Source organism: Myotis yumanensis, unplaced genomic scaffold (genome assembly GCF_028538775.1).
Source record: "Myotis yumanensis isolate MYYU_CA2020_CCGP unplaced genomic scaffold, mMyoYum1.0.hap1 SCAF_1, whole genome shotgun sequence".
NCBI classification, from domain to species: domain Eukaryota; kingdom Metazoa; phylum Chordata; class Mammalia; order Chiroptera; family Vespertilionidae; genus Myotis; species Myotis yumanensis.
In genome coordinates, this window is record NW_027223752.1 from 18,670,758 (window position 1) to 18,695,428 (window position 24,671).

Consider the following 24,671-nt stretch of genomic DNA (forward strand, 5'->3'; position numbering starts at 1 on the left):
AATTTGCATCAATCAAAGCATGCATTAGAAATCAGACAGCAACTCAAGTTGCTCATGTTTCCAGATGGCCCCAGGAATTTTCCCCAAATAATCAGTTCCAGACCACAGGGCTGACAGCAGATGACAAGTAAACACTGCTTAAAGGGAAGCAGATGTACAACATATTTGAATACAATTTTAATATACAAGGCACAAAAGTGGTATTTCAAAAACCCATACGTTTCCACCCTCTCCCCACCATTTATCGACTGTCTAATGATCCAAAATGCCTCCCAATTCAGTGTCAGTCAAGCCTTCAGGGTGTTGGCCCGGTCCAACTGCAGGCTCCACTTTAATAGACACCGAGAAACAGAAAAGATAAAGGAAGCAGGTAGAAAGGGGTTTGGAAAACAGGATCATGGAGAAGCTGGGGTGCTGGGGTAACGACCATCTTCAAAAACCTCCATTCCATTATTCTGACATCACTTCACATTCCAGTAACTCCAAAGGTCAGACTTTCCTTTGCTGCAAATTGAAAAAAATCCTCCTAGTTGCTTTCATATTTTACATGTGTTTCTCCCATCTCTCTTGTGTATTCTAGCTTGTTCCTTCTAGTGTTTATTCAAGATTTGGCAAAGAATGACTAAACAGGAATGAGAATTTTATGTAGAGGAAGTGGAAACCATTTGGATAAGAGAAAAGCAAATCAATCTTTACACAGATTTGAAGCTCATAGAAATTTGAAGCTCATGCAAAGATTTGGTGAATAAAAACTCAGGTTATTAGTTAAAAGAGGATTCTGATTTTTTAAAGTAATACTTATTGTTCTTTTTCTCAAGGCTGAAAAACTTTTATTCTTTAAACAGTGTTAGTGTAATGATGGTCAACACTTCAGTTAAAGGAACTTAGGTTTTCAGTTCTGTTATCTCAGAATATATCCCATATTATTGTCCATTTCTTAATATTAACCTTTTTCTGAAATAAATGCCAGAAATATTCCTTGGCTCTCCTACTGCAAAACTAATAACATTTCTTTGTGTTTCCCATCTTCTCTTGCTCCAGGGGAAACTTTTAAATATGCAAACTATTTTTTTTTTTTAAAGTGGTGTCCCCAAGCTGGGGTTCTAATAGACTTGAAAAATCAACACCTCTACTTGAAAGCCATAGATATTCAAAAACAAGACACATATAACTTTCATATGCTTATTTTTCTTTTTTCTCCAAGTCAGAAATAAAAATGGAAGCAAAAAATGATGGAAAAATTGTAACTTCAATTAGCATTATCCCTGGAAATACCAGAAAAACATGTTTTCAATCAGCTAAATTCAGGGGTGTACTGTAAATATCTGCATATCTTAATTTTAACTTAACCTTTATAAAGATCTCTTCCAGCAAATAGATCAGATTCACTCTCATGTTTAATCTAATGACTTCTGTTTTCAGAAAAATGTCCTTCTAACTTTTTTACATTTTCTAACTTTCCAAGACAGGATTCGGAGCTTATTCCAGGCGACTGATTTACTCTCACATACGGCCCTGAAACAAGTCCTCCTAAGTAGGATCTCCATGTTTGTGCTCACCCAATCAAGGAAATTAATATGAATTATTGATATAGACTAAAATAATAAAGATATACATGTAAATTATCATTCTTCATGTGAAGACGGAGGCTGCACTAGACAAAACCATTGGTGACCATTTCAAAAGGGCCCCACGTTCCCTGAGGACAGGAACCCCTTCTTACACATCTCTCTTGCTGTGCTAAGAAAGAGGCACTGAAGAATCATTTATTGAATTAACTAATTCTATTCTTTATTTCTAATTTATGTTGAAAATAACTTAAGCACCAAACAAATTATAGTAATAAGATTCATATTAACAATTTTAAATTTTAAAGTGGTGGCAGAAAATCTATAGTATTTCTTTAAAGTCCCAATTATTTATTTATTTTTAATTACAGTTTATATTCAATATTTTTTTTGTCTTAGTTTCAAGTTTATAGCATAGTGGTTAGACAATCACATATACTTTACAAAGTGTTCCTCCAATATTCCCAGTACCCACCTGGCACCATATATAGTTATTGCAATATCATTGACTATATTCCCTATGCTGTACTTTACATCCCCATGACTATTTTGTAATACCAATTTGTACTTCTCAAATCCTTCCAACTTTTTCACCCAGTCCCCTAAACTCCCTCCCCTCTGGCAATCATCAGTCTAATGTTCCAATTTTTAAAAATAAATGACTATATATATTTAAGGATCTTTGAATAATTTAACCACTACAGGATCTCAATATCAAAGGCTCAGAAGATCATAAATAAAAGCCATAAATGTACAGAAGTCCATATGCAGAGTCTTCAGCAGAGCTACACATCCTAATGGTTGTTGAAATGTCCAACTGAGCACCCCAATTGATTTCCTAATAGTGCCCCAACCACTAATGTTAAAAAAAAAAAAAAGAGTCGTCCTTTCACTATTGTTACAGTTGAGACAACTTCAGGATGATGAAATTAAAGAGCACTTGGAAATAAAGATGCCTGAATCACCAACTTTATTTTGTCAACGCTGTCAAATTGCCCCAAAAAGGAAGGGGAGGTAGGGGAGATGTTAAGAACTCCAAGGCAGAAAAACAGTTTCCATAGGACAACTTTACTTTTCCTTAACATTGAAATATCACTTCATAATATTCTCTAAAGTTATCGACAGTATTCTCCATATCTGTCTATAGACATATACAGAATCACCAACCCACATGCCATCCTAGATTTGTTAATATTGGCTTCCCCGACAAATGGAAAAAGTATTAAGAATTCAAAGACAGAAATATAGTTTTCCATAGAAGATCAACTTGATTTTTCTTGACATTTAAATACCATTTTACAGTATTTATCTAATATTCTCTAAATTTGTGTGAAATAATTTATTTACAAAGAAATTTGGAGGCCACCCAAGTAACCAGTATAAAAGCACCTCTGATTTCTTCAGCATGTTGAAAAACAGAATTCCCTTTTTTCCCCAGCTAAGTTGCAAAACATTCATTTAAAAAAAGAAGAAGAATGCTTCTGGTTCATTATTTAAATTCTTCTTCCATTCAGAAAATAACATTTGAGGGAAAATCTAAAATGACATTTTAGCCCTAGCTGGCTCAGCTCAGTGGGTAGAGCGTCCGCCTGTGGACTGAAGGGTCCCAGGTTCAATTCCAGTCAAGGGCACATGCCCGGGTTGCGGGCTCAATCCCCAGTTGGGGGTGTGCAGGAAGCAGCCGATCAACGATTCTCTCTCATCATTGTTGTTTCTCTCTCTCACTCTCCCTCCCTCTCTGAAAGCAATAAAAATATATTTTAAAAAATAATAAAATAAAATGACAATTTAATGGAACAATCTGATCCAGAACAGAATTATAATGTGGCAAGCCCATACCAGTGGAAAATAGATACAGGGATTCTGTCTTTCTCAGTACTCCTAGCACACATCATAGTATCAATGCATAGGTACTCAATAATTACTGGTTCAAAGAATAGCCCAATCAAGTAACAAATCAATAAGTAAACTAATGAATAAAAGGGGAAACAGAGGAACCAACAATTTGTGGTTTTACTAAATAAAAACAAAACAAATTGCTTAATTGCACATTCTATAAAGTAGTGTATATGTATTGGGAGTTACCAGATGAAAACTCCATCCAGTGGGTTTGAAAATATTAGTAATTCTCCAATCATTAATAATTCTATCTGTTTATAAGGTAAGAAAGGTAGGAAACAGGACATTTCAGAATTTAAATCCCCAAAGTCAGAAAACTTAAAATAAAAGAAAAAAGCATGAATTCAAAACTTACAGTCTTCACATCATTTTCATGATGAAAGATATACTCAAACAAAGCCTACGAAGAAAAAAATGCCAAAAATACATTAGATTTTATTTTAACAAAAGCACTCTATTATTATATCAAAACTCAGACAGTTTTGACAACAGCTGGATTGAACCAGAATAAGAAGGTACTTTAAAGTGCCTGGGATTTATAAATAATGTGTCAATCCATCATTTGTCACAATTACCCATTTCAAAATATGGCTATTTACAACTAATTCCTGTCTTTTACAGAGTACAACTGGAAAGCTCAAATAACTGAACATTTTTTTCATATTGTACATACTATTTTATTAGAAAGAGATAAATGGGGGGAAAGACACTAGGACTGCCAAAAAAAAACCAGATTCACCCCATTTTGACACACTTTACATATATTACACAGTGATTATGATATTAATAATAACACTTTAGACATAGGAAAATCTGGATGTTTCTTCTGAAACAGAGTAGAGTTTCAGGGTAAAGTGGTGGGGGTGGTTGCTTATTATTCAGATGACTCTAATGGGCAACCAGGGCTGGGAGCCATTATTTTGATCCTTCACCCAACTCATGTGGATAAATAAGCATTTACTGGATTATCTGTTGGTAGGACTACATCTGTCCATAACAACATTATTTGCACTTGCAAAGAGGCTGGAACTCCTGGAAGATATCAAGGTTATTAACAGAGAAGACTTGGAAACAACAACAAAAAATCAGGACAACATCTTTCTTTAAAAAACTACACGTAACCTTCCATTTGTTCTGTTATGCAGAAAAAGAAAAAAGTTCAGAGTGCAGTTGGTGTTACCACTGCCATGAAAAAGATGGCACAACACCTGAGACAGTGCCAGGGAGTCGAGTCACACAGACACCCCGAGCAATATGCCAACATTAGAAATGAGTTGTGAGGAGTCAAGCAAGTTGGGGACCAAAGACTGAAAAACCTGGCATTTTGTACTAAAAATGTACAAAATCTAGTTCAGTCTAAATCTAGGAACACAGACAGGTCTGTCCTGGAAGCATCAGGAGTTAACTGTGGGAAATGCCTCCACTGACTGAACTTCGTGGTTAGGAAACAGCACTGGTGTCGACTAGCCATCCAGCCACCTCAAGTCAATGGCCTGAAAAGGCAGGGAATCAGATGTTCCATCCGGGCTGCTCTTAACACGCCACTCTCACAACAGAAAGAGAAATGAGAAAAGCTTCATGATTCTGCTATGAAGCTGGCGGGACTGCAAATAAGCACTTAGGAAAATATCATCAGCACTATGCTAATCTGAGTCCCTTTCTACCTACTAGCATCTCTCTTCCTGGTTTAAACTCCAAGTCTGTATCACTCGTATCCATTTCGGTTTCCTAGCGTGTTTGATATTTAGCAAATATGTTAAATGCCATTGAAATTGAGATTAGGAATGAGCTCAGGACTCATGTACAGAATTCACAGAGATTACAGTTAAAACCTGAGCTAGGCTTAAACCAGTTTCCAGAAGATAAGTGCTCCTAGCTCTGAATTATTCCACGCTCACCTCCAAGTATTTTTATACTGGAAAGGTCATGGGCTCTCTCCCTCTCCCTCCCTCCTCCCCTCCCTCCCTCCGTCGCTCCCTCTTTAATTTAAAGGAGCATTTAATCTTTGAGTAGTTAGAATTACTAATGTACTTGGCTTGCCACTGTCTGGCTTGAGTAATCCTTATTGAGACGCCTGATTAAATACTAATTAGAAGGAGTACATTTTTTTAATCTTCTTTTTGACAGTCCTAAAATCCTCAAGGATAGAAAATCATTTTTCTGAGAATTGGCCAAGCTGAAAAAGAAAAAAAAAAATACACACACATAGAGATGACCTCCTTAGCTTCACTCCCTGAAGATGCTGCTGCGTATCTGCTTTCCTTGCTCTAAGTTACCGTTCTTTATAAGGAAAAAAAAGAATTTCCTAGAATAACAGTACACTGTATATGCTTTATTTCTGACTGACTTTCCTTAACTCCAGACTAAGAGGAATTTTACATATATAGTAATTAAACATACCCATTTCAATAAAAACATGGCCTTTCCTTCACAAATTTGTATCCAGTTCCTACAATGTTATTACGATAATACTTCTAATATAACTTCCTAACATAATTTGAAGTACATACCTTTGCCAATTTAGGTTTCTGGGCATATTTTGTTAAATTCAGTCTAGACAGATTTATAAAAGGGCCATCCGGACTTGTAAGCATGGAAGCCTATGGAGAAAATGATAAAACAAGAAATAGAAAACCTTCTCTTGAAACACAAATTAAAACTCATGCAGAAAAATTATAAAGGCAACATAATTCAAAAGAATCGCCTTTAAAAACCTTCCATATAATTCTCCACTACAACAACAGTGCAAAGTGATGTCACATAATGTTACTTGGGCAGTGCCAGGCTCTGACAGCTCACCGTGCCCAGCCTGACGAATCTTCCGGACGAGCTGGTGACAGGGCGAGCCGTGTAGGCGGTCCTGGGCGTTCGAATGGCCTGCTCCATGGTGCCCGGCCTGCCACTCTGTGTGCTGGGTCGAAGGAAACCTGTAATGGGTCTTCCCGCTTGAGTGATTGGCCTGTAACGGTTGTCAATGGTTCAAATACAAAGAAGATCAACAAAGGAAGAGTCTCTAACAGTCTGGACAATATTTAGTGGCAGAGGGTATGAAACAGAAACACATACCTGATGGCTGGACTAGGCCCTCCTGTCTGATTAGTTCCAGGGAGTTTCAAGGATGTTCCAGGGCCTGTGAGATGAGGCAGTGAATTCAACTTATGTATTATTTACAAAACTGTAAACACTGTCAGCTAATGAATTTTCAGAAACGTGCTGGTGCAAAAGACATTCATAACAGGAAATATATTTTAGGGAAATGTGTTTGAAACTAATATTTGTTGAGTGTCTATCAGGTTACTTATGTTATCATATTTAATCTTCACACCAAGTCTGTCAGGTAAGTAGTACTAACCCACTCAGCAAAGGCTCACAGCAGTGATTTTCAACTGGTGTGCCGTAAGAATTTTTTAAACATGCTATACCTGACGACGTATTTTGTAAACACAAGATTTCCTCCTCCTAATGGCATCTCATTTACTTAACTGAAAAACCAACACTTACGTGGAACTTGAGCAATAGCATTTTCGTCCAGTATCATTTCCGCAATGCCTTCCTGATCTACATCGATTTCATCGATATATACCATTTCAGTTAGTGCGCGTGCTTTCAAAATCCAAGCTGCCTACAAAGCATGGATAAAATAAGCACATATTAAACAGCATTAGAAGTACTGCAAAGCTTGCAGAAGCCAGCCATCCTTTATTATTATCTAACTAGAGGCCCAATGCACAAAATTTGTGCAAGGGGCTCGGCTCTCACAGCTGCAGCAGCTTGCCTCGGCCCTCATAGCCCCGGCTTCATCCACAAGGTCATCTGAAAGGACGTTAGGTCTAATTAGCATATTATGCTTTTATTATTATAGACTAGAGGCCTGGTGCACAACATTAGTGCACTGGTGGGGGGAGATCCCTCAGCCCGGCCTGTGCCCTCTTGCAGTCCGGGACCCCTCAGGGGATGTCTGCCTGCTGGCTTAGGGGGAGCGGGCCTAAGCCAGCAGGCAGACATCCCCCAAGGGGTCCCTAGCGCTGCTGCAGAGGCGGGAGAGGCTCCCACCATAGCCACTGCGATCACCAGCCATGAGCCCAGCTTCTGGCTGAGCAGCACTCCCCCTGTAGGAGCACACTGACCACCAGGTGGCAGCTCCTGCATTGAGCGTCTACCCCCTGGTGGTCAGTGTGTATCATAGTGACCGGTCATTCCGCCGTTCGGTTGATTTGCATATTAGCCTTTTATTAAGCATGTTTACCACTTAATGCATTATACTAATTTAAAAGGCTATGTCAAGGATCTAAGAAGGAAAGGTCATTATTTATCATGAAACAACTAATACATCAATTACCTAATAAATAAAAGTGTGATAATTAGCTTGTGAGCCTTCTAACATGCCTTTTTATAGATAAAAGATCTTCAGAGAAAATTTTACTAGAATAATAATTTGAGAACAAATGGGTGAAGATACACCCACCATGCTCCTTCTGCCCTCCTCCTTCAGGATCAAGTCCTTCACGATGACCTCCCTTATAGTTCAACTCTAAACCTACTTCCCTCTCGTCTGTCTCACAGAGCATTCTCTTCAAGCTTCTATTATTATGTACTTACCATATCTGACAAACGCTATAATTATTTGGGAATAGGTTTAGCCCTCCATTTCCTAGAAAATGAGCTTTTTTCTTTGTTAATTTTTTAATTTTCAATAACATCTTTGGTGTTTTTTTTACACAATAAGTATTCCAAAAATGTTGAATTAACTAAGATCAACTTCTCCCAATAATTAATCAACACAATCTTGGTTGCTATGTGATCTAGCCAGTAGAAAACCTGCTAGATAGTGGGGCTGAAAAGAAAAAAGTAATTAAGGAATCTAGAAAATGTCAGCTTTGCTTTACCTTAAAAATTAGATATAAAGATGTGCGCAATTCTATGTCTTGTTAAACACTTAAAACTACTTTATGAGGAGCAGAGAACTACAAAGCTTGGTGTCTGTCCTATGGACAACATGGAGAGAAGGCAAGTCTTGCAGTCGCAGCATAGAGCTGACTTATAGTCTAGAGCAGTGGTTCTCAACCTTCCTAATGCCGCGACCCTTTAATACAGTTCCTCATGTTGTGGTGACCCCCCAACCATAAAATTATTTTCGTTGCTACTTCATAACTGTAATTTTGCTACTGTTATGAATCGTAATGTAAATATCTGATATGCAGGATGTATTTTCATTGTTACAAATTGAACATGATTAAAGCACAGTGATTAATCACAAAAACAGTATGTAATTATATATATGTTTTCCGATGGTCTTAGGCGACCCCTGTGAAAGGGTAATTCGACCCCCAAAGGGGTCGAGACCCACAGGTTGAGAACCGCTGGTCTAGAGGAAGTAGCAGCAAGGGAAACTTGGACGGTTTAGAGCTCACCATACCTGCTGAGTGAAGGCAAAGGGACTCAGAGTGGAACACATGAAGGCACTAAGAGTTCCAAAGGGTCCTCACAAGGAACCCAAGAGGCATGCAGTCAGTCAGTCCACATCTATGGAGTACCTCCTAAATAGAGCATTCGGCTAGGTTCTGAGAAGGAAGCATGAGAATACAACTTGGATCCTAACTTCCCTGAACACATCACCTATTGGAATATAAGGCAAGGCAAAGCAGTGCAAGTGGTATGGAAAATGGTTTTATAGGAATTAGAAAGTCATGATTTCTTTGTAGGCTAAAGTAATTGGAATGTATATATTTTTAAAATTTAAAGAAAAGATTTTTTTAAAAAATCTTCAAGCTTTCATTTTAATGGGAATAAAGAAGACTATCTTCACGATATATTTAGGCTCCTAAGGTGACGGCTTCCATTTTTCAGGGCATTCTTTGCTCAGCACCCTCTGGTGGACAGGAAGAAGGACTGCACATTTTCTGTGGGAACAGTAAAGCAGGAGGTGGGCTTTGCTGGCTCAGTGGTTCATTCCAGTACTTAACTCAGAAGCACCTACAGCTTGCCAGGTCCTGGGAACAGAGGTAAGTAGGCCTGGTTCTAGCACATGAGAACTGCAGTGTTATGGGGAAAGTGTAATATCAACATTCTGGAGCTATGGGAGAGAAAGGCACCCAGCTGCCTTGAGGTAGAGGGAATAGTAGACAAGAGTTTGGCCCAGTGGCCAAGACTAGCAAGCTTATGCCAGGTAAAGCAAACAACAGGACAGAAGCAGGCTAGTTTGGCAGCTCTGAGAGAGTTGAGTATGGTTGGAGAATCAGGTCCAATTGAGGCAGCAGTCAGAGAAGAAGCCGGAGAAAATGGCAGAAGCAGATAGGCTCTGTATGCCACAGTGAGGTATATGAATTTTTATCCTGATGATGAGGAGCTAATGAAACTTCAAAACCAAGATATGGAGTCCTCATTAAGTGGAATTTCTAAAAGCCAAGTTTTTATAATTATAGTATCATTTATATACTAGAGGCCGGGTGCACAAAATTCTTGTGTGTGGGGGGGGGGGGGAGGGGGTGTCCCTCAGCCCAGCCTGCACCCTCTCCAATCCGGGCCCCTCGGGTGATGTCCACAGGGATCAGGTCTAAACTGGCAGTCAGACATCCCTCTCGCAATCTGGGACCGCTGGCTCCTAACTGCTCACCTGCCTGCCTGATCACTCCTAACCACTCTGCCTGCCTGCCTGATCACCCCTAACCACTCTGCCCGCCTGCCTGATCACCCCTAACCACCTCTGCCTCAGCCCCCGCCACCATGGCTTTGTCTAGAAGGAGGACCAGACAACCGGAAGATGTCCGGTTGACCTGGTCTAATTAGCATATTACCCTTTTATTAGTATAGATTTGGGTATTAATTATCCATGCACATATTTTTAAATTATTTTCATGTCCAGACTTTATCTCATAGTTCACGCCATCATGGTTCTTGACATCTATCTTCCTACTAACCTCTCAAGTATTAAGGAGGTGCAAATTTTCTTATATTAGGCTAAGCAAAACATAGGAAAGTAAATCTACTATTCCCTCCCTATACAAATGAATAAATAATTCAGAAGCCAAATAAGAACACTTTTTAAAATTTTATTACATAAGAATTCACCTTTTCAAAAAAGTAGAGCTCCAATTTCTAAAATCTAATTTTTAAGTAGAATGATGTGAATTTTTTATATTTAAAGCTCTATAATAAAATCTACTTAAACTGTTATTAAATTTTAAATTTAACCAGTATTTGAGGATATTAATCTTCCTGACTTTCTTTCTATCCTAACAAAAAATGACCTTGAAACTCACATGTCACTGCTAGATTAAACATCAGATTGTATTCAAAGAACTGCTCTTGGCAATGTGAACAATTCTTGAGATTTTAATAAAAAACAGCAGATGGGGCTTTGGCTTTAAACAAATTTTTTAAAATTTATTTTGAAAAAAATCCAAGTATGTTTTACAGCTCCAAAATCCTCTGCCTGTTTAAATTATTTGTTAAGCTCAAAACTAATCAGTGATTAAAATAAAATGCATAATAAAGCACAATCTATGATCCCAAACTGCCCCTTGAATCTGAATAATAATATAAACTAGCTTTATCAGATATGTTTAACTTGTTGAAAAATGACAGGGTCAGGAAATTTATGTAAATAATTTGAATACCTATGTATTGCAAGTCCTGTGAAGTCCACAAAAAATAATAGATGTTTAAGGAAGTTTTTTTAAAGAAGAAAAGCATAGAATCTCCCAATATAACTGAGTGATTATCTCATCAATATTTTCCTTTTTTATCTGTGAAACATAACCTCATCTCATCCACCTACTGAGTTAGACTACAGGACACTATTCTGGAGGTGAATACCTGTTGGCTAATATCAGGAAAATACTGACTTGTTCTCCCTTCTGTGAGGTTAATCCAAGTTTAGTTATAAAAATAAACATTTCAAAAGGCAAAATTATACTGACTGAGGGCAACATATTTAAATTGTTCAGTTCCTCTTAATACAGAATGCAAGGCCAGTAGTTAAAAGCATGTACGAAACAATTTTGCTAGGTTATTATTAAGAACAGTCTGTCTAACCTGATTGTGACAACATAAAAATCAGTAACATCTGACACTGTCTAGGCCAGTGATGGCGAACCTATCACACGCGTGTCAGAGGTGACACGTGAACTCATTTTTTTGGTTGATTTTTCTTTGTTAAATGGCATTTAAATATATAAAATAAATATCAAAAATATAAGCCTTTGTTTTACTATGGTTGCAAATATCAAAAAATTTCTATATGTGACACGGCAACCAGAGTTAAGTTAGGCTTTTTCAAAATGCAGACACGCCGAGCTCAAAAGGTTCGCCATCACTGGTCTAGACTATGAAGGTGAAAATCTAAGCACAGAATATTGAATTATTATTGCAAAGCCTTATTTATTTTGAAGTTGTAAAAATGTGCCAAAGAAGAGAGAGGCAAAAAGTGTAAATAGTGAGCTCAAAAGAATCCTGTCAGCCTTGTCCGATTTTTATTCTTTTAGCTCACTATCCACTGGATAATTAGGTCTACAGTAACATAACAGGAAAGTAATACTAAATACAGATCTTTCATGAAGTCCCTGTGCTAGTTTGAAACTTTCCAGTGCCATTTATAGTTTTAAAACCATGCCAACCATGCAAATTATTGATGTTTTAATTTTAATCAAAATCTTCCAAAAGTAGTGAAAACAAAAAAGCACACTACTTACTCTGTTTATAATTTAGGTCCTTCTTAAATGACTTGTACATAGTATGCAAAAAATAGTTTTGGTTATAAACATTTCAAAGACAAATGGCACACTTTTAAAGAACAGAGCGCTACATTTTAACCTATTTATGGTGTCTCTTTAACACTCACAGGCCTCTTATAAGAGTACTTTTTATATTGCTTTCTTCTAAAAAAAAATTGGTGATTATCCATATGGGCCCTATATAAGGTTCAAATCACTTATTTACCTGAAAAACACTTAAAATTCTCTCTCGTTTGGGAGGGCAAACACCTGGCAATATTTAAGCTCTCTGATTTACAGCTCTTCCCTCCCTTCTCCTTATTCTCACACTTCCTGGAAACCCACTTGAACTAAAAGCTTCACTGGCCAGGTGCTCCCCTAACTAGCCCCCTTCTCTCCCTCACTTGCTGTAACCTACCCAGTTAACACGTCCCTCTGACCACCCCCTACCTCTAACCAAGTCAATTTAGTAGAGGTGGCTGTCTGGCCAGGGTCCCTTCCTTCCTTCTTCACTGTGACAAGCACCTCTGTCCATAACCAAGACCTTCTGAAGCAGAGTCGGGCTGTTCTCCTCAAGACATGTCCTACCCATCACAGTCTTTTCAGACACTTGTGGCTCTGCTAACTTCTTGCTCCCTTTCTAAGGTCCTGGTTCCCCTTGCTTCCTTTATTGTTATCCTTCTGGTCAATATTGGTTATTTCTATTTAAGCACCAGGGCTTACTGAATAGACTCTATGAGTTCCATAAGGCTACCCACCCACAGACACAAAAGCATTAGGAATATAATAGTTACATAAGAAGGTACAGAATGCCTAGATACGGCTAATTTTATAACACGACAGGTAGATAGGTAGCAAATTTTCTAGTCTATAGCAACAACTAAGCGATAATAATTAAAGTATTCTCTAAACTAAGGGCTGCAGCTAAGCCTTTACCTGAGATACTGGCAATTCAGGACCTGGTTCCTGGGAAGCATTAAGAAGGTAGCAAACGTTTTTTATTTATTTAAATTCTTTATTGTTGGTAGTAAACACTTTAAAGAAATACAGTTTCTAAAATAAAAAGTCTTACTGACTAACCAAGTATTTGTAGATGAATTCAAACTCACTCAATAAAAATCAAAATATTAACTTTAATTTTTCTACATAAGTGCTCTCAGGAGTTCTGTAAAACTAATATACTCTGAAGAGTACTAAATTCTCTATGATCAGAAAATTCTAAGTACTCTAACCTCATTTAGAGCACAGAGAAGATATCTTAACTGCTCATTTAATGAAGACACAACAGCTTCCCAAATTAAAAATAATTTGACAATTGTACCAAGGAAACATTTCTTTATATGGTGGTTAAAATATCAGACTTTAATCACTTTGGGAGGAGAAGGAAAATCTACATACTCTAAACCAGCGTTTCTCAACCAGTGGGTCGTGACCCCTTTGGGGGTCGAACGACCCTTTCACAGGGGTCGGCTAAGACCATCGGAAAACACATATATAATTACATATTGTTTTTGTGATTAATCACTATGCTTTCATTATGTTTAATTTGTAACAATGAAATTGGGGGTCACCGCAACATGAGGAACTGTATTAAAGGGTCGCGGCATTAGGAAGGTTGAGAACCACTGCTCTAAACCCTCTAGTTCACATAAATACAATGGGATTGGTGGCTGAAGATAAAAAATTAATTCTAACTGTAATGTGCTCTGAGAAAATTTTATATATAGACTATGTAATGTATATCAGTGCCAGGCGCTGATACCTCAGAGTATTTTCTGTCCAAATTAAATAGAAATCCATTGGTAAAAAATCAGACTTCTAAACAAATTTATTTATAAAACATCTACACTTACATGTCTATATCAATAGCTTCTGTCCAATACCTGAGTGTGTTTTATTGAGGAATCTACTAAGAAACAGGAATCGGATCTTTGCTTGCCTTGCTTTCTACAGCTCTAAAATCCAAAAAAGAATACCCTACATATTTATTTAAGAATTACTATGTGTTCAAGCAATGTGTAAAGGATAAGCAATTTCTTTAGTGTGGCACATGGGAGGAACATGAGAGACAAAGGCCAAGCGAGGCTGGAAAGTGAGGGCCCTAGTGGGTGGGCTTTAGAGAATATTTATCAATGAGCTGAACCAAACACAAAACAGCAGCTAAGAATGCATAGCAACGGGAGGTTTTCGATTCCACTGTGCACAAGAAAGATCTAAGAAAAGTACAGATTTCCCACAGTCCATACTTAAAGAAACACACTGATATATAGGAAATGAAATGACAGAAGTAACCCCTTTCTATTCTTTTTTTCTGGTTATTTGGATACATGTCTGTTGACCCATTATTTCACTTGAGTTTCATAACAACCATCTGAGAGGGGCAGGTAAGTGATATTATCCACTTTACAGATAATAAAACAAATTCAGAGATGCCTTGTAATTTGCTCAAGGTTATACAAAGAGCCACAGCTCTTTCTTGCCAGTGCATCTTGGAGATAAAAAAAAAAATGAGTTGGAAATAATAAAGCAGGATTGAAGGGTAAAGTGTAGGAAAAACATAAGTTCCATATACAAAGGGGGAAAAGCTTACCAGAGGTAATTGTAGACAATGCTTGAAACGGAAAAGAAAACAACTAAAGAAGATGCTTGTTATTCTGCCAAGGGCAGGAAGATCCCCCAGTGGCCAAACTGAAACCGGCAGCTGAGCCTCAGAGCGCTCTGTTCCCGGATGAAGGCCTCTGCGCTCGCTCTGCCTCATTCCACTGTCCCTCAGGAATACATTTACAATTTACCGTACAGCTAAAAAGCATGTAGGAAAATGATGTGAAATGAGAAGGTGAGAGGAGAAAATTAGAGGCCTACAGGATGAGAAGATGTGGAGGCAGGTGAGGTTGTATGAATGGAAGATGGAGACAAAGCCTAAAGGAGAGGGAGGCAGAGAACACATTCATTCCACAACATTCTCCCGGCATCCCTGGCACTCGGCTAGGCACTGAAAACATCCTATGGGGGGAAAGCACATAATCCAATCAATTACAATACAATATGGTAAATGCTATATTCAAGCTATGGACCGATTATAGATGACTTAGTTGAAGAGGAGAAAAGAACACATGAGAGATAAGGAAGTCAGAGAAAAGGGAGAGGGATTATTCTGGAAATTACTGAGTGCCAATGATTTTATAACCTACATTCAACATCATTTTATCATCAATTCACTGGACACTCCTCACAGATGCTTTCCATATTACCAACAATCCTTTGAGAAAAACATAGATGACAGAATCCTACATGCAAATATCTCTAGCTGCATAGAGACAATAGCAGCTAACATTTTTGATCACTTACCATATATTCATGAACTTAACCCTCACAACAACCCTTTGAGATAGGTACATTATCATCCCCATTTTACAGATGAGAAAACTCTGAGGTCAAGGTGTACAGGCAGAATCTGAACCTAGACATTCAGGGCCAACAGCTGGTACTTTGCTGAGAATGTGAGGTCGTAGCAAGGCTGGACAGCAGACTACTGTAGGGCGTGGGGAGACCAAGGCCAGGTAGGGCTGGCCTGGAGGTCCATCAGGAGCAGCAGGACTATGACAAGAAAAGACTCAGGATGTCGTAATTTAGAGAGAAGGCAGAACTTTTTAAAAATCACTGAGACATCTTTGGATCTCTCTCTACTAGAGTTTTGTGATTTCAATTAATCCGCCCCTATAGGGAACCACAAGTTAGGTTCGCTTGGTCTAGCAAATTATTTCCATGGATATAGAAAGCGCCAGGCCTAGCCCTAGAATCAGAAGACCTGGGCTTGGTCCTCAGGAGCCACTTAGCTGCATGACCTTGAGCAAGTCATGCAACCTCCATTACCTAGTCCTCCTCTCATAGTGGAGTAATCGTGCCCACTTTATAGCATAAAACTTTGCACTTTTAAGAAAATTTAACCATTTTCGGAATTCTTTCATATGTACTATCATTGTCAATGAAGTGTAAGGGTGGTAGCACCTTTGACAGGAGTTATCAATCACACAGAATTTCTCTGTAAGAACATCTACATCATGAACGAAAAAGCTCCAAACTCTCTATTACTTCCCTTGTCAGAGCTCAGAAGGAACCCCCAGTTAGGCACACAAATTAAAACGTCTCTCTGGATCTCCTTCAAAGGGAGCAAGAGGCCATGGACAGCAGAGTGGCACCGCCTACAACCAGCAAATACTCATTAGCATCAACTTCAATTCACATCAGTTTGTCTCCTCCCTTCCTCCCTGCAGTAAGGCTTTCTCTTAGGTTGCTGTTATTACTTCAGGGAGTTAAGTCTCCAGATAATTCTGAATGTGACTTCCTAATGGCCACCTATACTCACTCCAGCTAATGAATCTACTCTTCTGAGTTATTATTCAGAATTTAACAGTAACAGGAAGCGGGGGAAATGTAAGGGAACAGAGAAATGGACAGATTTCAGAAGGTTAGGGAGATTGAGTGACCAAGTAGCCAAGTGGGAATGTAATATGTAAAATTCAGCAGGAATACAAAATCAGAAAAAGAACTGCTCCACAGGGTACAGAATCAAAAGACTAAGGGTGGCTAAGTCTCCATGGCCCCAAAGAGGAAATAAATTAGATAATCATCCAGAAAGATGCTTTTTGGCTCGGATCTCTAGATCATTGTCTCAACCAGGGACTAACAGATAAGTCACTGGGGAGCCCTGATTCCCTATCTTTCATCTAAGCCAGTGGCTCTTAGCCTTTTCTCCACCTTCAAACCATTTACAGTATTAACCCCTTCCTCTCTGTAACATCTCTCACTACAAGCAGAGATCGGGGGTGGGGAAGGAGAATGTGAATGACCCCTATTCTGATATACGGCTTCCAGAATCATTAATTTTAATAATTTGGAAATCTATCAGAAATCTACCCCATTGTCATTAAAAAAACAAACAAACAAAAAAAACAGTACCCGAAAAACCTCCCTGTTTTATGAACTGTTTAAATATAATGGAGCTTGCCCTGACTGGTTTGGCTCAGTGGGCAGAGCGTCGGCCTGCGGATTCAAGGGTCCCAGGTTCAATTCCGGTCAAGGGCATGTACCTTGGTTGCAGGCACATTCCCAATAGGGGATGTGCAGGAGGCAGCTGATCGATGTTTCTCTCTCATCGATGTTTTTGGTTCTCTATCCCTTCTCCCTTCCTCTCTGTAAAAAATCAATAAAAATATATTTATAAATAAATAAATAAATAAATATAATGGAGCTAAAATACCAGAACTGGGTTTCAAGCCATGAATCTGACATATGGAACACAAAGAACAGTAATCAGATTAAGCGACTAATCAGGATGACCCACATCCTGTAAAAGCAACCTTTCCCTCGGGGTCAGACCGGTGTGTGGAAGGCAGTTTCTCCCTTTCATATCTTATCACTTTTAACCACTTCTTCAGTCAGGATTTAAAGAACACTTTGAAAAAAGACAACGCCTCTCTATGAATTTTATCAAACGGGGAAACTATGCTAAGTTAACCAATTATCCTTCTCTCTTTATTCTTAACTGATCAGAACCTTAATTAGTACCCTTCATGCTCACAGACCCTGCCCTGTGTCTCACCATTCTGCTCCTGGGAAAAGCAGTTCAGAATCCACGTTCTTCATGAACCTTTTCCCATTATCAACCACCATGTTAATATACTCAACCTACCCTTCAGTTCTTCTGGATCCATATAAAAATGTATTACTCTAAGGAAACATGCTATTCCATAGTATATCATACCTCTCTGGCCAACCAGACTACCTCAATTTTGACAAGAATCAAAATTAAATAAAACCCAAATGTCCTAATAAAAACCACAGGGCACTAATTAAATATTTTTGATGGAAGTATGCCAAAAGGATATCTCTTAAAGGGGAAGTAAATGTAAAATAGTCTCAAAGATAGGTTTCATCCAAAAAGGCTGATGTATCAAGACTGAAATGTTATCTTTTTTGAAGCTCCCTGAACAAGCTTACACAAAGATTAACAAGTAACAGATCACTTTAGAGAGGTTCTCCTCATCTGGGAGAAAAATAAGCAAAATAAAAAGTGGAAAAAAACAACATCAAAAGCAAAAGCTATTTTGTTTTAGAAAAAAGTAAGAGCAAAAATAAATCCATTTGGCACTCCGAAGAAATACTGTCATTTCCTTGCTCTTCTATGTATCCCAGCACTGCTTCAAAGTCACTCATTTGTACCAAAATCAGTTTGGTGGCACAGGATAAATACCAGTGAGGATAATTACTATTAGAAACACTCTCCAGGAGGGATCCAGGAAGAATTTTCTGAATTAATTAACAAGAAATGACTTGTTGCCCTAGCTGGTTTGGCTCAGCCGATAGAGCATCCGATTGTGGACCAAAGGGTCCCAGGTTCGATTCCGGTCAGGGGCACATGCCTGGGTTGTGGGCTCGATCCCCAGTTGGGGATGTGCAGGAGGTGGCCAATCGGTGATTCTCTCTCATCATTGATGTTTCTATCTCTCTCTCCCTCTCCCTTCCTCTCTGAAATCAATAAAAATATATTTTAAAAAAAAAGAAATGACTTGTTATGTCCATAATGCAAATACATTCATTTGAAAATATAAATGTACATTTAAGAACCAATGGTCCTGAGAATTAAGGATGAGGGGCGCCCGGCCTGTGGGGCTCAGTGGTTGAGCATCGACCTATGAACCAGGAGGTCACGGTTTGATTCCCAGTCAGGGCACAGGCCCAGGTTGTGGGCTCGATCCCCGGTGTGGGGCCGGCAGGATTCAGCCAATCAATGATTCTCTCTTATCACTGATGTTTCCATTTCTCTCTCCCTCTCCCTTCCTCTCTTGAAATGAAAAATACATTTTAAAAAGAAGAAGTGGGAGAGGAGGGAGGTCATTTAAAAAAATAAAAAGGATGAGGGGCAAGGGTTGGGGGTGACTATCATCAGGCAACTAGGATGATCTTCACAAACATAAATAATGCCATCAAAACGCAACCATGCATATGATTAATGCACTTGTTCAGCAAATACACGACAGCCCCTGGGTGCCAGACTTTGTGAATACCTTACAGATCTGCCATCCTGGACTCATTCTAAGGAAAGGAAAGAGAATTTGTCAAGTTTTTACTCAAAGGAACCTCCTTAAGCTTCCTAAAGCTCTTCCTTAATTACATCAGTACTCTTAAATAAATATTTTTTTTAATTAAGAAAAAAGCAGGATGTCTTCAAGCTTGGGAAAAGCAGACTGGGAAATATGTCCAAATTGAAATAACAATTGGGCCCAAACTACCTAAACTGGTACTAAGAAAAGCACATAGTCCAAAAGTACGGTGTTTAAAGGTTGGCTCAAAGAATAACTAACATGAATGAACGCTGTAAATTTTTCAGCAGCCCTATCCCGATATCAAAAGCCCAGTTTTGCAAGACAACATCAAGCTAAACTTCTATTCCTGGTGAAACATTCATCATTGTTCTGACCACATGTATCTTGAAAACCATGGTGCCCAGAGCAATGTCTGGTACATCACAGGTCAGTAACTAACTTTTGTGGTACAAACGTAAATGGGCCAATATTTTGTCATGATTCCCCTATGCCAGTGATGGCAAACCCATGACACGCGTGTCAGAGGTGACACTCGAACTCATTTTTTTGGTTGATTTTTCTTTGTTAAATGGCATTTAAATATATAAAATAAATATCAAAAATATAAGTCTTTGTTTTACTATGGTTGCAAATATCAAAAAATTTCTATATGTGACACGGCACCAGAGTTAAGTTGGGGTTTTTCAAAATGCTGACACGCCGAGCTCAAAAGGTTCGCCATCACTGCCCTATGCCATATGGGGGCCTATGGGATCATGGTGAGTTTTTGTGTTGTTGTTTTTTAACAGCATTTGTGGAACTAGTGTCCCAAGAAGCACACTTGGAAAAATACTTGCCCGCAGAAACACAATCCTATTAACTAACACAAACAGAACCTATCTTGGAATCTCCACTACCATGGATTGTTCTAGGGGAGATGCACAGTCTATCTGAAGGCCAAAATGTTCACCTCTACAGGTTATCCTCCATCCATTTGCTGAGACCTATGGCAGAGCCTGGTGACAGTGTTCACACTCATGCCTGGGCTTATGCATCGCCCCTCATTTTTTTTTTTCTCTAACTAGAGGAAAAGCTGGGAAACACGAACTCTGTTTTGCATTTACTAGAAGCACTGACAAACTGCCACAGCTCTGCTCCTATCCTCCCTTTTTCTCCTTTTTGCCTCTTCCAGGAACTACCTGTCAACCAGACCTGCACCTCTCACATGCATTAAACATATGACCTATTCATCCTCTTTACTGAATATAACACTTAAAGAAAAGTTAAACTATCGCTGTAGTTTATTTAAAAATCTCTTTTCATCAATGCCACCATTTAGGGGGACATTTCCGTCCCTTCCCCAGTCTCTCTCTCCTAATAATAAAGGTATCCTTTCCCCCTCCTAGGTTCCTCTAACTTGTCTTATTGGCAAGCTGCACTCATGCCCCCAAATCAAAGGCTCCTCACTCTTGAATAACAGTTTAAGGTGAAGTGGAAGGATCACACATTTGATCCAAAAGAAAAAAAGGCAGCTATGGCAACAGGAGGTAGAAAGTTTACAGATCGTTAAGTTTATATGTCATTGTTTTAGAAATGAACAACGCACATGCAGCGAGCTTAAGGGCCATCCATATGCAAGTAAAAGTCAGGGACTTGGGGGTTCCTTTCTGGGACGCTTGAAGGAAGAAAAGGCACCGCCAACGTTTGAGGCGGGTTATCATGGCACAGCAACCGCGGGTCCCTCCGGGCCTCGGGTACGCAGCGGGCAGGCGCCCGCCAGACACGGCTCCCGGGGTCTGTGCTCACCACACAGTCAACCTGCCTCTGGGCCTTCCTCCCCGGAGCCCCCACCCGGAGCCTGGGCACCCCTGGGACCCTCTGCCTCGTCCCCAAGATCCGCAGGGCCGATGGGGTCTGGCGGGTACCTGGTCGTAAGGGGACTTCTCCAGCATCTGCGTGCACAGATCGGCGCAGAGCTGGAACTTCCTGCGCCTAAAATAGCTCCAGGCCAGGAACAGCGGTTCCACCTCTGGGGCCATGGCTGCCGAGGGCTGCCCGGGAAGGACCTCGGCGGGCCCCAGGGAGGGCGGGACCCAGGAGCAGGCAGCGTCCAGCTCTGCCCGGCAACTCGGCGACAGGGGCCTAATCAGAGAGGAGCCCGCATTGCGCCTGAAAACAGGAGAAAGAGAAAACACCGCAAACAGAACTCAGCTGCGGGCTTGCCCATACGCTAGGGCTTGCCAACCGTGGTGCAAGACAAATGTGTACTTTTAAAGACTACATGTTTCATTAATTTCGAGAAGGCAGCGTAACTAAATTAAGAGGCGGTACTTAGACACCTCCGACTGGGGTCCTCAACCTCCCCCTAGACGCAGTGTTGCCTAGCAGCCGAACGCTCTTCTTACACTGCCAATCACAGTAGACCCTCCAACAGGTCACCGTCTTACTCTTACTCCTTCACCTATTTTTATCCCAATCAATTGCCCTTCCGATTCTAGAAACACCAGCTTGCAAACCGCTTTTTCAATACCATCCTGCCCATTAGAACCCAAAGCCCTACCTAAAATCTTAAAACTCTCCAGTCTGTTTCTCGAAGTCCCTCTCACCAAATCCCAAAGTCCGAATTGAAAGGAACATTGAAGATTGCTTAGTTCAATACATTAATTTTTTTACAGATGAGAAACTGAGATAGGCTGAGGAAAGAGAAATTTTTTTTACGTTATGTCTCATGGAGTTAGGGATCTGGGCCGTAATCTGTGTGGCTACCCACAGGCTGTTATTACTGTTTGTTAATTTGATGCTGCACAGGGATTCTGAGTTATAAATTATTCATTTTTACCAAACAAGATAATGTGTGCAAAAAATTAAAAACGAGCTTTTGAAACACCATCTTCAAGCACTTGCTGTTGGTCGAATATTTACTTGTGCAGAGAATTTCTTCAGGCACAGTTCTGACTTTGCTCTAGAGATCAACACACATGGCAAATATCTTTAATGGTTATGAAAGGAGAAGTGTGACTGGGTTAAATTCAGGTGGACTTCATTATGGAAGACTAGGGGATCTTTATTCTTTGCCTCCTTCCTACCGCAGTGGGAGAGGCAAGAGAGGAAAATTAACTCAATACTGAATAACTTTCTGATCAGGTCTCAATCTCCTTTATAGATAAGAAACAAACTGCCAACAGCACAGATATTTATATTTTTCATAGATGTAAAAATTAAACTTACCTTTCTGAGAAATGGGTTGTGAGTAATTTTTTTGTTTGTTTGTTTGTTTGTTTGTTTGTTTTTTACTCCTCTACTAGCAGTCTTTCTTGAATTTTTGCATCTTGGAGGCAATTAATTTCAGGATTATGATTATTATAATTATGTATTAAAATGAGTGCATTGCTTTTCCCCGGGAGTGCCTCTAGAAATGTAATCTGTTCTAATGCAGCAGCTTATTGTGTTAAGGTGGCAGATTTTTAGGGCCACACATGCTGGCATTTGGCAATTAGGCTCAATATTTCACAGAGTCTTTTCACTAATATCCTTTTTCTCTTCCAACATCTCACGTTAGATACAATATTCTATTTAGTCTCATGTCTCCTTTGGCTCCTATGGTCAGTGACAGTTTCTCAGACTTTCTTTGTTGAGGAGTGCCGGTCAAGTATTTCGTAGGATGTCATGGAAGCTTCTAAATATACGACGCCCAAAGTCCATCCCCAGATATTCAGTAAATGGTTTGAGGTAGGACTGAGGAATCAGTATTTTTTTTAAGTTTCCCAGGTCATTTTAATGGGAAACCAGGGTTGAACGACCACTGTGTTGAGTTCAAAATGGCCTTGTATATATTGAGAGTATTGCCAACTTCCTAGAGAGAAATAGATTTTTGTAAGTAGGATACAAAAAGTATTTTAAATATATAAAATATATATTTAATATGAGACAAAATAGAAGCATTAAAATATCTTAGGAGCATATAATTCATCTTAGCTTCTTTCAGAAGGTTATTCTTTCTCTTTCAGAAAAGTCAAATGGATGAGAAAAATTATAGAATACTTAGGAAATTGCAGAATGTTATGTCCAAATGTAGCATAAAATGTACCTTTAAAGGTAATAAACATGTTATTTTTAAATCATGTACATGTATTTATGTTAATTTTATGAATGTGTATTTTTTATCATTTCTAATAATGCAGAAATCGTTTTAATATCATGCCATTAATAAGAAAAATTGCTGTTGTAACAGTTCTTGGTGAAGAGGGTAGATAAGAATTACTAGGGCCATTTTCTTACTGGAGAAAACGAAGCATAGCAAAACAACATAATTCCTTTGAAAGGGTCAGTTTCACAATCAGAGCTAGATCTCAGTTCACGGATCCTTATCTTTATTTAGCTCTCTAGCAACTGAATATCGCTTTAGGTTAATTGGGCTTGAAATCAGATACTGGAGATCATGTAACTTTAAATGTCAAAAGTTAAATTTTCTTAAATCTTAAATTGGAGTTATTCAGGACATGAAAACTTAACCCAAAAGAAAAGCAAAAGTATAAAATAAGATATTCTCTTGGTCAACTATTATTTGTGTAGGCCCTATGCTTGGTGATAAGAATGCAGAGATGAACAAGACAGGTGCCCCACCCTAAGGTTATTTATGTACAGAGTGGAGCAAAATAGGTTGACAGTTGTTCATATGGAAAATAATACAATAATTTATAAATAATAACATAAGAATAAACTCTGTGCTTGGCCTACTCTCAACTGTTAATCTACTTTGCCCCATCCTGTATAAAGAGTAGTCAGTGGAAAGAGCATTGAACTTCAGACTGACTGTGTTTTCTTAGGCAAATTAGCTATTGCATGGTGATTAAGAAGTGGGCTCCGAAGCCAGATTTCCTATATTTGAACCCCTTATCACCAGAAAGGGACCAGGCTGAGGCAAGTCTGCCCCAGCACAGTTTGACAGCATTCTTGACTTCGTTCAGAAAAGAATTCAAGACATGAATCCAGGTGATTTTGAAAGAGGACACTTATTAAAACTTGGGACAGTAATTCTTATCTACCCCCTTCACCAGGAACTGTTACAACTACTATTTTTCCTATTAATGTTTCCTATTAAAGTCTAAACCCTAAAGGCAGGGCTTAGACTAGAAGAACCAACAGTAACAGGAGTGAGCCTAGGCTGGGCTGCTTTTGGCTCACTGAAAACTTAGGCAAGCCCTGGCTGGCCAGCCCTAGGCCTGCACATTGAAAGGTTTCGGTCCAATTTTCCCAACGGAAAAAAGATCTTCGGGTGAGGTTAACAAAAAAACAAAACTAACAAACAAAAAAACAACTTAGGCAACAGGAGGGCTCTTGAGCTTAGGAGAAAGTAAATTGCACACATGAGAAAAGGGAGGAGCGGGTGTGGTCCAGGGAGGCAGGTT

General features: G+C 39.1%; 1 protein-coding gene across 1 annotated transcript in view; it reads right to left on the bottom strand.

Moving 5' to 3' along the window:
* Positions 1-21,335, bottom strand: part of TTC8 (tetratricopeptide repeat domain 8) — a 38,934-nt gene extending 17,599 nt beyond the window's left edge. The window contains exons 1-6 of the mRNA XM_070403477.1: positions 21,189-21,335; positions 6,969-7,089; positions 6,534-6,597; positions 6,267-6,426; positions 5,978-6,067; positions 3,823-3,867 (exon numbers count right to left, since the gene is read on the bottom strand). Of these exons, the coding sequence (XP_070259578.1) occupies positions 3,823-3,867; positions 5,978-6,067; positions 6,267-6,426; positions 6,534-6,597; positions 6,969-7,089; positions 21,189-21,302 (594 nt within the window). The 5' untranslated portion in view covers positions 21,303-21,335. The remainder of the gene's footprint in view (positions 1-3,822; positions 3,868-5,977; positions 6,068-6,266; positions 6,427-6,533; positions 6,598-6,968; positions 7,090-21,188) is intronic.
* Positions 21,336-24,671: the final 3,336 nt, after the last annotated feature.